The following is a 14,245-nucleotide window of genomic DNA, read 5'->3' as shown; positions in this document are numbered from 1 at the left end:
ACCTCTGCCTTATATAACCATGATGCTTAATAGCAATCTGAGTGATTTAAAATTAACAATTTTATTTATCATATTGGGTAACAAATTAAATAGATTTTGTTCTACAATTTAACATACATTAATATGCAAGTTATAATATATTTTAATATTGCCCATGATACAAAAATAAATAAATACAAAACTGCAGTTAAGCCCAACAAAGTATAAACCAGCTCAAATTAAAAGATAAAGAATAGTATGTCTGAAATAAAACATAACACTTGTCAATAGAAAAAAACACAGAAAAACAATCAGATCTTACATTCAAAGAAATGATACAAACGCCCATTGAAAGACAGAAGACTTCTTAGACATAGTAATCTAATATCACAAAAAGATATTTTAAAATTAATTTTTTAAATTGTTCTAATCCAGAGTTATACAATTAGCCACAAAAACAAAAATAGCAATAGCAAATATGTAAGAATACAAAATGATATTTTGATCAATATCATAAAAATAAAGAAATTAAAAAAAAATATATATGTAATGGTAATACTGTAAAATATAAGGAAATAAATAAACATTTTATTTTACTGGCTATCAACCCCCCTCCCCCAAAGGCTCTCCTTCTCTTTTCACCACCAGTATGAACATTAAATATGCAATGACATAATGAACAAAAAAAAAGCATTGCAAAAATTAAAAAGGTCTAAATGCATTTGATTTAACCTAAAAAGCCACAGTGTGTCAAAAGCCAAAAAAATATTTTGTACCAAAACAGAAGTATGTATCCCTTTTAAAAACTGGATAAACCCAAGATTCATGAATATTTGTGCATAGAATTAACAGACATGCAGTTCTAGTGAAACACAATGAACTGTGGTGAAAAATTGCAGTTCTATTAAATTTGTAATCATTGGAATTTAAACAAGGGAACTCAACAGGTCAAATGCATCTCAATACATAAATCAAAGAAATGGTTTCTTCCATTTGATTTGCAAAAGAGCTTTGTTATATTTTGTGTGCTATTTATAACATAGTCCATATAGAGATTAGGACCACTGAAAAACAACAATGTGTTAAAATGTCCCAAAAATACTGCAAAGCAGGATTTGAACTCCTGACTATCTTGAAATTATGAAAAAAAAATACCTTTCACTTTACCAGCCATCTTTAATATTATGTTCAAACAGAAATAAACAGACTTGTTGCTTGGTCATGTGGTATGAGACCGTATGCAAACTGACATCACGGGTTTGAACTTTGCACACCGCCAAGCCATGCCAGCCTGCAGGAGGTTTGAACAGAATGTAACAGCCTTCAGTTCTGAAGTCAATTTAGTTTTGAAATGTGTAAGTTGTATTAAAAGTAATTTAAAAGAAACAGCTTGCAGGAAATTACAGCACCAATAACAATTTGATGGTACATTATGCATAGTGCAGTAGTGATGCTTTAAAGTTAAATTCACAAAACTATTTTTCTTACAACTTAATGCTGAAATTTAATAGAAACAATGGAGTGTATTTCCATTTAAGCTCCTTTGTAGACTTGAGAGCTATTTCCCAAACAGTTGAAACATTTAATGTTGAAAGCACATGAACACTGTCAAGTACTGGAAAAGATCTAGCCACTATCATCATGTGATATGTATCATACTAAATACTAACACCACTCCAGTCAATCAACCAACATACAAATCTGCATATTAAATAGTGTTGGACACTAGTAAATGCTAATTTAACAGTAAAAAAAAAATAGGTTTAAATGAAAACACTAGCATACATGATTTAGCAGTTAAAACCATTTGTTTCACTAAAAATACCAGCATACATGACAATATTTCATCAGTGCTACTGATAATATCATAAGTGCCACCATTGCTGCGAATACATCCAAGTACAAAATGTTTAATAATAACACTTCTTAGTCATCATATAAAATATATTTAGATAACAATTAGTGGTTTATTAATTTATTCTATCACATCAAGAAATATCAAATTATTGGCCTAAAAAAAAAGGGGTTTCCATAACATTAATTAACATCTTTCTGGAGAGGCCATTAAACTTCTTCTGCAGAGGCTTTAGTAGCCTGATTCAATGCTTAAATGTTCTGTGTGAGAAGAGTCAGGCAGTAGAACTTTGAACAAACTTCTCAGCCTCTCCACTGACTCCTCTAGGCCGATATTAGGGTTGGAATGCTGGGACCAAACTTCTCGAAATTGTTTCATTAGCTCGAGTAATCTAGAGAGAAAATAAGAAAATCATAACTTTCATTTACTGAATTACAAAAGAACAAAATAAATTTTTAAAGATGTTATCAGTTATATTCATTTAAATTAGATCTTATTTTTCTTTTTACTATTAGCCTATTGACCAGGATTTTCTTTTTTGTTCTTGTTCAATTTAAGCAGATTTAAAGAAATAAAGTCTGGCTAATTTGTTTAAAGTCATCTATCTTAAACACTACAAAATGTTAGAGCAACTCACTTGTTAGCTAGATCCGTTCTAGTGGTAATAGTCAAATTACTGATTCCAAAATTCACCACACTATAACCAGTTTGAGTGTCAGGTTTGCGACCAGATAAAACAAGAGCTTTTCCTACTCTAAAATTAAAAAAAAAAAACTCTAATATCTCAAATTCAACATGAAATGTTCATTTAGAGGCAACATTAATCTAACAAGTATGGTTTTACCTATTTATTATACATAAAGACTATAACAGAGCTTGAAGCAATAGCTCAAAAATCAGAAGACTTGAGAAAGATTGCACATTGGCTTGGTAGAGCTACTGAATTCCATTATATAATTAAGTCTTAAAGAGTTAAAACAAGGCCTTCATCACAAAAAGTTGACTATCTAAAAATAGTCTTATAAAATATTCTTTAAGGTGACAGATAAAGTTAACATTCTTTGAGTAGTTTACAGATTTTCCCACACAAGGAAAGTGTACAACATTTTGTGATGAAGTCTGTCTACCCATCATTTCACCTGCAAGCCAGAAGCATGAGCTCTGTGGTCAGCTGTAACTCTATCTTGATCACATCACCAAAAATACATTGAGAGTCTGCTGCCTGTAGATTTGTCTGGCATTTTCTAACCAGTTTAGTGACATACTGTAACAATAAAATACCAAAACAAAACATATTTACATAATACACTTGTATTACTTGATCAAAATAAAGCAATAAAATCATTAGTAATGACACTACTTTGTAAACATTTAAAAAGAACTCATTATTGGTGTACAATCATTCTGTGAAAATCCATCTCTCTAAAAAAAAAAAAAAGTTAATTCACCATAAGGTGGTTGCAGTTCTCACCTTATTTATATCAATATATATTAGGATAACAGTCACGTTAAAAATTAAATTATTCAGACAAAAGTTAAAGAACAACTGGTCCATAATGTAAAATGTTTAAAGACAGAACATACAAGAAAAGAGACTCAATATTTGAACAGCAGCAATCACTAAGATTAGAAAAATAGTCATGAATTTCCAATCGACGGTTAAAATGCATGTGATCAAGAATTATTTCTTCTTAATAAAGCATAAAAGCATATTATGAAGCTAAACTTCACCTGCTCTACAGTATTTCAACAACTTTTTTTAAATAGCACAACTTTCATGCTTATTGCATGCTCAAAGCGCTATGATCCAATCTCATTTGGCGGATGGGGTATCTGGGAGGTTTTCTATGCTGTCTTTAGGAGATCAGTAAACACAAATCTGCTCGAGTCGGGTGTCGAACTTCGAGCCCTCTTGATAGGTAGCTAAGCAACATTCATGCGTACTTAGCGTCTCGGACACACATCTAACTGTAATTAAGAAAAAACAAACAAAACTCTTGTGTAATTACCTGAAGTGCATCAGTAGAAAGTTTTTCAAGTGGAACACCATCAGGGTGAGTCAGGAATCTGTACAATATGGAGCCTTGCTCCTCTGGTAGATCTGAGTAATCATTGGCTGAAATATAAATTAGTTAATGTGACTTTCAGGCCATATAACAAAAATTAATAATAAGATAGTATACGATAAAAAAAAGATTTATTATTCTAAAGGAAATTGGTTTTACAAATGTGCAATTTTTTCCACAACAAATAAACTGTATATTTATTAAACAATCACAGTCCGATATTATAAAATATGAAATGCATTTAGTTTCTATTAAATCACCACAATTTATTAATTAAATAACATTTATGGCAGCAATGAATAAAACAAAAGAGCAATTATTACCATCTTGGTTGCGGGCTCGTTTGATAGCGTAGGTCTCAGCCTTGCCAAGCTCCATGACAATGTTGCCTAGAATTCCACCCCTGTCTCTAAATACATGTTGATTTAACAGAGCAGGTAGCAGTTGCTCCAATGTCTCCTAACAAAAAAACATTCAAATCTTTAAGGACTTTTTTATACATTTCCATTCAGATTTGATTTCTTAATTCATTTTTCCTTTTGTTACATTGTTAAAAAAAAAGATTTACTTTTTTAATTGTATTATTCCATGAGAGCCCAGCTGATGTGAGAATACCAGGCCAAGAGAATGGATGGTGGTTAAGATGCCCTTTGCCAGTCCAGTCACACACCACCATGCCTAAGACCCCTTCACTTTTGGTAGCTGCAGAAGAGATATTTCCAATAGCTGCCTCAGGACAACCAGCCAAACTGTAATGTATGTATGACGTGATTAATTCAAAACATCAGAGGCTAACTAAATAACAGTGTCCACTATTACACAAAGTAGCCAATTACCTGTTCCAAGCTGCCGTTCCAGGACAAACAACATAATTTATTCTGTAATTTAAAAAAACATAAGTTATTAATAATGTCTGGAAAATCTCATTAATGTGACTAAAATAATTTTTTAGATTACTAATACTCTATATATCATATATTTAACAAATTTATAGTTAATTAAAACAAAATGTGTATGTCAAATTGATAAATTTTGTTAAAAAATCTCTTACCCAAGTTCTGACAATGGTGTGCAAAGTTTATTGTAGTCATGATCAGCCTAAAATAAAGACAATTAATTATTATTTCAACAGCACATAATTACTTTTTATATTTCATTTAACAAGAAAAACTGAATTTTATAACTGTCTTCATAACAAATGATTTTCCTATGAAAATAGAACAAATCCTGAAAGTCAGACTGAACACACAAAAAATGCAAATGTACAAGGTTTATCGCATGTAATCTCAAAGCTTTAATAAATTACACCTCAAAAGCCTCAAATTGTTTTATCTGCTCTGTTCTAGCCTCATGAGACTCATTTCAAGGGCTTTCATAAGCAGAATCTAAAATTCCAAGATGCACACAAAAAAATGAGAAATGATGTTTACCTTGATAGCATACTCTTGAAATATCACATTTGGGGGCAACTGCTGCAGTAAGTTTGTGGTCAATTCATGAAGAGGATATGAACAAAGCTGTAATGTCTGATGGGATGAGATGGGGAGGTAACGCATAAAATCATCCACAGCCAGAGTGTCATCTGACTGATCCAACAGAAAACTGCTCAGCCTGGGGCCGACACTAACAAAGCTATGGGGGGAAATATTCACATTCACAATGATTGATATATAAAATAATATGCACCAAAACACAAAATTTTTAACTGTGTGTAGACATATCCTAGACTCAGTGCCTAAATCAGAACTAAATACCAAACTGAAAAGCTATTGAGACATTATTGAAGAGTTTATCAAATGCAGTAAAACTTTCATTTTAATTTTATAATATTGTATTATACAAGTCTGCTATTTAAGTTCTATGACTTAATATTATTTTACTATTTTAAATGTAATTTTCAAATACGCTTTTCCAATTAAAACCCTTATTTTTACTATTTCTATTATTAATAAAGTAATATTGGAATGTATTGTTCCAACTCACTCTGCTTTTCCAAAGCAAGCTAAAAAGTCTTGAAAAACAGAATACAGTTTTGACAGATCCTCAAACTGTACTCGCGGACCTGCCTCAATGACTGGAATCAATTGCATCCGTCTTTTTTGACAAAACTCTGAGAGATGAAGAACCTCGCTGTTTAAAAAATTGTAGACATAAATTAAAACAGACTGATAATAGAGTTGATAAATATTTCACATAACAGCCACACAGCTTCAAACTCAACTATTATTCAAATGAACCCCAAAAATTATTCAAATAAGTTTTATCTTAATAAATCATTCTGACTGTTACCTGCGTGTGTAGGGACATTGCCATTGGGGTGGAAGGTTAGAATGAAAACGGTTATAAAAATATATCTGAAAATGAAATTAACAGAAAATCAAATGTTTACGCATCGAAATATATCAATTATATTAGCTTACAACATACACTTTTGGTTGATGGACTTACAAGTTGTTGTTTTTTATTTTTAATAGAAAATCTTATATCCATATCTTCAAAAATTCTCAGTAAGTATTATATAGCAGAACACATTTTAATATACGCTCACACATACCTGATTGATCTTTAACAGTGACAATATGTCCAGGTATTCTTCCAAATTTTCCTAAATAAAAGGAGAATAAGGTACTGATATTGAAACTAAAAAAAAAGATGAGGACAACAACATTTTTTGCCCAAAATCATCATATTGTGTAGAACTGAAAGTTTTAAATGAAAAAAAACTTCAACTTGTAAAGTAAAATTTTTTTCTTTTCTTTTCAAAAACACAAATGTAAAAATATAAGTAATAGACCCACCACCAGTGGTATTCTCCCTTGTGATATGTCAAGTAAAACTCCCCTGTAAGGCATGTTGGGCCAATCATCAATCTAGAGAGAAAAAATTAGACATAAATACCATTAGTAATTTCATGCATTTAATAGAATGTGTGTTCTAGTTGTTTCAGATTTAACCTGGTAATCACAATCTATTTACAAACCAGTAATGTTGGGATAGAAACAGCATTTTCTCCTTTGTACAAAGACAGCAATTGTAATACTGTTGAAATTGCATTGTTTAAACTTTCCAAATCACCACAGATTAGTTTTATCTACAAAAATATAAATTCAAGAACTTTTTAGGCAAAAAGAAAACAAAATATGAAACATAATAGAAAAACCAATTCTTTAGAAGCTTAAGTTTGGTTTAGGGCTTTAAGCTCGTTTCTTTTCAGATAACAGAAAGAAGAGTTCATCCCAGTCAGTTGAGATTCAATCACTTTCAACAGACCCTTGACTTCAGTCTTACTGTGCTAATTAGACACATTTAACCAATTATATCAATTCATCCTAGTGGGAAGTTGTTTGCAGTTAGCATATCCCTGCCAGGAAATAAAAGCTTCGTCTTAAAAATCATATACAAGACAACAATTTCTCCTAATGTTTGGATCCAACGACAAGGTTTTTGTCTAAATACTTAAAGAAGAACAAAGGAAACAGTTATTATTATAACAGTCCGTAAGCATTTACAAAATTCCTAATTAAAATACAGACAGATTTATTGCCCAATTTAAACAAATACTAAAAACAAAGTTACAGTTACAGCAAAGTATAACTATTATGTCCTACCTGTTTGGGGGAGATTGTCAGCCTGTAAGAGCCTAGCTGGCAGGCAAGGTGTTTGTTCACATGACAGATAATATGAGGTGATTCAAACATGGACAGTGGTGTTAAAAGGTTTAATGAAAGTTCTAGATCCAGTTCCTCAAACAAATGACGTCGAAGATTCCAAAGGAAGGCAATATCTGAGGCACTTGCTGCTGAAATGAAAATTGGACAGCGTTGTTTTTTTTTTAAACTCTCACACATAAAAGCAAAAGTAATCCAAATTAATCTGGGTGAATTGCAATAAAGTTTATACATTTTGTACCTTTTCAACTTTAACTAGGTACTTAACAGTACTTTAAAAAAAAAATACTTATGAATAAAAAAAGCTCTCAAAATCATAGAAAAAAAAAGAAACTCACAAAGCCACATGTCAAATCAGTCTTGGAATAAAATGGTCAGATGAAAACAAGATGCCAGGGTGGGAATATATTATGCTTATCATTCGTAGAGAGTGACAAGAAGTATGTTTTAGAAAAAAAAAGAAACTATCGACTGTGTGTGATGTGACTTACTTCCCTGTGGGCCAGGTTTAACAAATACAGGCAATACGTGACTGATGACAAAAGGTTTGCCTCCTCCTTGCTTAAAGCTTTGGACCTGGGGCCACAGTAGAAAGAGTTTCTCATCAACTATGATTGGAGGTATACTGGGTGCCTCAAAACTTAATTTAGACTCCAGCTTTGCTTTAGTTTCCTAAATATCAAAACAGTTTAGTTACCATTAAACACAAACACAGAATAATCAGAACTTAACCCTTTAAGTTTTTAGTACTTTAAAAATTCTTATAAAGTTCTGGAGTAGGTCTCCTTTTCATTTTAATTATTTATTGGTTTAAAAAAAGCATTCTACCAGCAGCACTGACCTGATATGGTGGAAGAGTTAATTTTGGTGATTGTAGATCATCATCATCAAGACCATTAGTGATGACACTGTCTGTTGATGTCATACTGTCAAACCTTGCTAGATTTACTTTACTGTTACTGTCTGTGGTCAAGAAAAATTAATGAACATATTAAACAAATAAATTAGTAAATTCTCTATGCATACAATAATAAATCCTTCAAAACTAAACATTCTTTAACATCATACCAAAGTTGTGATTGATTTTTCCAACAGGTTCAAGAAAATGGCGAGGGGCCCTTAGGACTTGTAAAAGAGATTCTTTACCAGCTGCCATGTCCATCACTGTTTGTCCTACATTTTCTCTAAATGTATTTTTTAACAATAATAAAAGTTAAACTTTACATTATTGAAAAGAATAATAAAAAGGCAGGAGGTGCAAGATAAAGGATTTGTTTCTTTTATCTGAATATGTTTAGTTCAAATTATATTCTTTAAAGTTCTAGTTAATTTTAAAGAAATATGAGATAAATACTAACAATCATGGCATTTCGTCTTTTTTATGCAAGATATTTTTAAAGTACATAATTGTTACTAATTTATTGTTATCACCCAAATTTAAAAAAGTAAACAAAATAATATTAACTGAATAACTATACCAAAAATAGATTTCTTTATAAAAAAGAAACGGTACCCTAACGTTACTTGCAAATCTGGGTTAGCACCATAATTCAGAAGCTCTTCCAATATTCCAGCATCTCCTCTCTTCACAGCCTCATGTAGAGGAGTAAGCCCTCTGGCATTATAGGCATTTAAATCAGCTCCTCTTGCTTGTATGACATGATAAAGAAAACCCAAGTCATAGCTTTCAGAGTATGAATTTTTTAAAAATAAAATAAGTATGACAAAAAATACAATAACAATTTACTACGATATATAATATTACTAAGGCATAATTGTTGAGTCCGGGGATTAAGGAAAAGTGAAGAATTTTACAGAACTATGTAATCACCACTGTAAGACATAGTAGTAGTATTATATGAAATTGTTGGACAAAATTTGTTAAGAATAGTTAAGAAAACATCCTGATAGGGGAGATGGCTGAGTGGTAAAGCACTTTGCTTCCAAAACTGAAAGTCCTGGGTTTGAATCATGAAGTAGACTAGTATTTTTTATTTTGGGACTTAAGCCACTTCTGAGTCCACCCAACTCTAATGGGTACCTGACATTAGTTAGAGGAATTAAAGTGGTAGGTCGTTGTGCTGGCTACATAACAACACCCTAGTTGACCATCAGACATAATAACAGATAATTTTTACATCATCTCCCTATAGATTACAAAGTCTGAAAGGGATTCTTTTTTGAACACATCCAAAAAAAATAACAAGAATCTTACCACATAAACACTGCACAATGTCTCTATTACCATGACAAACTGCCCAGTGCAGAGGGGTGTTCAGCATCTCAGGACTGTCTGTAAGGTTTATATTTACACCTGCTGCCAGAAGCTGACACACCCTTCCTAGACTGGAGATTTTAAATGCCATTTTGAAAGATGTAAAGATGGAATTTTTCATATTCTTTTTTTGATAATATTTCAAAGTTTTTAAGTTTGAAACTTAAAATTATTATTTCATTAAAAAATTTATAGATTTTTGGTTTAAATTACCAAGCATATCATATATTAATTGTTCCATCAGCTACAGATAACTTGAAATCTCTTAGGCTAGTATAGTGATGCCCAATATACGGCCTGCAGGCTGACGTGGTTCCATCCGGCCCACTCAAATGTTGGCACAAAGTGTAGAAAATCCCCCCTTCAAAAAAAAAGGTTAGGACCCTCAATTTTTCTTTAATTAATTGGTACCATGACCTTTAACATTTGTGCGTTAATGAAATGGGACTCTGAATGTAGAATCTACCAGAAAAAGTAAACAAATCTTTACTTTTAGTGGAACATGATAAAAAGCCAAAATATTTGATTTGTAAAAAAAGTGTTGTTTTAAAAAAGAAAGACATGTAAATGGCATTATAAAACAAATAGGGCAGCATTCTTGATTTGAGCCGTCAATAACGGATTGTGAAACTATGCATAGAGATTGAAGGATGAATATTTCACTACTATTATAAAGTTTCAATTTTTCATCAATATTATAAACTTCGAATGTTTCACTTTTAGTATAAAGTTTAAATGGTTTACTGTTATTGAAAAGTTTTAATGTTTCAATGCTATTATAAAGTTTTAATGTTTTACTGCTATTAATCAGTTTGAATGATTCACTGAAACTATAAAGTTTGAATTTTTCACCAATATTATAATGTTTCAATGTTTTACTGCTTTAATAAAGTTTGAAACTTTCACCACTATAATAAGTCTGAATATTTAACTGCTGTTAATTGGTGTGAATGTTTTTCTGCTATTATTATTATTATTTAAAGTTTCACCGCTAATACAAGGATAAAAGTTTTTCTCCTATTATAAAGGTTGAATGTTTAACTGCTATTATAATGTTTGAATTTTTTTACTCCTATTTTAAATTTTCTACTTCTATTATAAAGTTTGAATGTTTTACTGCTGTTAATCAGTTTGAATGTTTCACTTGCTAGAGTATGTAGAAACTAGCTAAAAAGTTGCTAGTTAGCTATTGGCAGTTTTCTACAACATATGCAGAGAACTCTTGTTAGTTTTACATCATTTTCTTACTTAGACTGTGCAGTTGCCTTCAACAGCTCTTCGTTGTAAACAGTACATATCTGAGGGGAAGCAAAATCCAGTGGAACTTGGCCTTGTGCATTCTGTGTACCAGGATCTGCTCCTCCAGCCAAGAGTGCCCTCACCTTGTCTACTTTGCCATGCTGATTCAGGGAAAAAAAAAATTGTGAGAGTCAATTAAAGGTGTTTAAATGGTGGTCTGATCTTATTCATTCTACAAATATCTATATATATAATTCTCTTCATGGCTCAAGAGTTTGGACACAACGTAATGGAAAGATAACTCTTTTATTTTTGCAAGTCGGGCGGACTAGAGTTACCTTACGTAATTTAAGAGGCGGAAAAAAAAAAGGGGGGGGGGGAAGAGAACAAGTAGTAATCACCCATCACTAAATAGCAGGGCCAGACTTAACCATTGTGACCAAGAAGTCATGGAAAGAGAGCAAGTAATCTACTCTGTATTCACTCGTCACTAAATAGCAGGGCCGGGCTTAACCATTGTGACCAAGAAGTCATGGAAAGAGAGCAAGTAATCTACTCTGTATTCACTCGTCACTAAATAGCAGGGCCGGACTTAACCATTGTGACCAAGAAGTCATGGAAAGAGAGCAAGTAATCTACTCTGTATTCACTTGTCACTAAATAGCAGGGCCGGACTTAACCATTGTGACCAAGAAGTCATGGAAAGAGAGCAAGTAATCTACTCTGTATTCACTCGTCACTAAATAGCAGGGCCGGGCTTAACCATTGTGACCAAGAAGTCATGGAAAGAGAGCAAGTAATCTACTCTGTATTCACTCGTCACTAAATAGCAAGGCCGGGCTTAACCATTGTGACCAAGAAGTCAAGGAAAGAGAGCAAGTAATCTACTCTGTATTCACCCGTCACTAAATAGCAGGGCCGGGGGTTAACCATTGTGGAGCCCTATACAAAATGGATTTCGCGGGGCCAAGTTTGGGTAGGGATACAGATAATAAGTGAAAATTAAGAGCTTGTATTAGAAAATAAATTCGTCTTTGCATTTTATTCCTTGCAAGTAACGAAGTCATACAGTATATCATAAAATTCTATTTCCTACATAGATCAAGCTCAATAGCAAGAATTACCAAATGTTTCAATCTATTCTACGAGAATTCAAGTAATTCTTCATTACTTTGAGGCGCAAGAAGCTTGTTTCACTAGATTCCACAATTACAGGTAGGCCTATTGCAAAATTCTGGGTTTTTTTAACGTGCGTAGGATTGCCATTGTCCATATTGAATGAAACCCCAAAAAATGACAATTTTTGTCTATATATTTCAGGAGATTTGTATGAGTTTTCAAATGATTTTAATTTCCGGATATTTCCAGGACTTTTTCAGATACTTTGCAATTACAGGAGATTTCCAGGAACTCCTGGTAAATCGACAGGAAGTTCTAAAATGGTTTAATTTAATAATTTATACATCTAGAATTAGTGTAGGTCCTATGAAAGTGCGGGGCCCACAGCATTCGCATAGGTTGCAGTGGCCTAAAGCTGGTCCTGCAAAATAGTGGCATATGGTACGCCGCTGGTCAACTAGTAAAATAAAAAGTTACTTTTTTTTTTCAATTCATAAAATTATATTACCATTTATACAATTTTGAGAACTCTACAATACACAATATAAATTAAGTATATATAAAATTATAAATAAAATAGGCACTAACTTTAGTTGCATAGTGAAGAACTGAACCAAATTCAGTGTGAAGTCCATTTAAAACATTAGCTAAAATGTCTGGGTTATGTGTATCTAGAATGCATAAAAATATTTGTTAAAATATCTAGAATTTTTTTGTTAGTAAATATTATAATAATGCATTTACAAAACTAAGTATATATATTTATTTATGGTTAGTACCACATTTTCACAACAAAATTTGAGAATATTTTCCTAAATTATTCCAACTAAATAATCTTCCAAGTAGCTTCAATGCAAGTATTTGAATCCCCTACAATTACGTGCGGTTTGCGAGCTGGACTGTCGTTCAGATTTATCAATGGTCCAGGGTTCAAACCCTGCCCGCTCCCATCCCCCGTCATCCTGCGGGAGGTTTGGACTAGGAAGTAATTATCTTCAATTCTGAAGGAACATCCAAAATATGTAAAACAAACAAACAAGTAATACTTAAATTCACCTCAAAAATATTAACAGTATCATAATCTTACGCTGCCTTAAATCTTCATGAATGCATACATAATTTATATAAAATAGTTTACATTTGTAACTAACTTAACATTGTGAGTCAACAGTATACATGCTACCCATTCAAGCTTACAGCCTATGTTTGTTAAAAATCTAAATATATCATCATTTTAACAAAAAAAGATCTGATTGCCATTCACGTGTCACAGTGTTAGCACAAAATTTTGGCATGGTCAGCGCAATAAATAATTTAATAAAATCAAAAATTAAAAAAAAACATCAGAGCTAGTTTCCCTACTAGATTCTAGAATCTGCTAATAAATTAAATAAAGCCCTACTTTTAACTTTATTCTTTAATTTACTTCAATCATGAATCAAACAAACGAAACAATGAAAATGCCTAGTTTAGATCTATTAACTCATCGATACCATAATCTTAATATTAAATTATATTAGACTAGATTCTAGATCTAATTAGTATCAATTAAGTTAAGTTATTAAAATAAATTTTTGTATATTTTTTAATAGCTTAGTAGTACTAGCTAGCCTACTTTTTTTCAATTCTGCTACAACTGAGCATATTACATCAGTTCTTTCATTGTCAATAGCAGTGATAATGTTATTGACGATTGCCAAAACATCGTCAGACATTACTTCTTTTTTTTTAATTTACAATTTATTATTATTATTTTTAGCAATGTCAGTCTACACGAATGTAAACAAATAAAGCCGGTAGGGTTTACATGTAAAGACGTCAGCAATAACAAACTAGAAATCTAACAGGATACGGAACCAGAATTCTTTTTTCTATGGCGATAGACATAGAAACATAGACATGCATAGAAATATATAGATCTATATAGGTCTGTGATCCTAATGAATAGAAAATATAGTTCTATATAGATCTGTGTCCTGTTGAGTTCTGTGATAGTAGGTTCTGTAGTCTGAGTGAAACGGAAACTGGAAAGCATGGAGAGTTG

General features: G+C 31.9%; 1 protein-coding gene across 2 annotated transcripts; it reads right to left on the bottom strand.

Moving 5' to 3' along the window:
- Positions 1-124: 124 nt before the first annotated feature.
- LOC106056949 (uncharacterized) lies at positions 125-14,052 on the bottom strand. Of its 2 annotated transcripts, none has more exons than XM_013213904.2 (23): positions 13,817-14,052; positions 12,790-12,872; positions 11,092-11,243; positions 9,784-9,914; positions 9,082-9,217; positions 8,637-8,752; positions 8,410-8,531; positions 8,060-8,240; positions 7,509-7,699; positions 6,881-6,991; positions 6,699-6,770; positions 6,455-6,505; positions 6,190-6,254; positions 5,884-6,030; positions 5,331-5,532; positions 4,952-4,998; positions 4,737-4,778; positions 4,469-4,649; positions 4,224-4,359; positions 3,844-3,950; positions 2,974-3,098; positions 2,472-2,588; positions 125-2,225 (listed from the first exon to the last, which is right to left on the bottom strand). In XM_013213904.2, exons 1-23 carry the CDS (start codon positions 13,914-13,916, stop codon positions 2,066-2,068), a joined length of 2,775 nt encoding a protein of 924 aa, XP_013069358.2. In that variant the 5' UTR covers positions 13,917-14,052; the 3' UTR covers positions 125-2,065. The 2 variants fall into 2 exon arrangements, with proteins under 2 accessions (XP_013069358.2, XP_013069359.2); XM_013213905.2 differs by having other exon boundaries at positions 7,509-7,696.
- Between the last annotated feature and the right edge of the window lie 193 nt (positions 14,053-14,245).

This window comes from Biomphalaria glabrata, chromosome 3, assembly GCF_947242115.1.
Source record: "Biomphalaria glabrata chromosome 3, xgBioGlab47.1, whole genome shotgun sequence".
Taxonomy (NCBI): Eukaryota; Metazoa; Mollusca; class Gastropoda; family Planorbidae; genus Biomphalaria; species Biomphalaria glabrata.
This window is presented reverse-complemented; position numbering and strand designations above follow the sequence as displayed.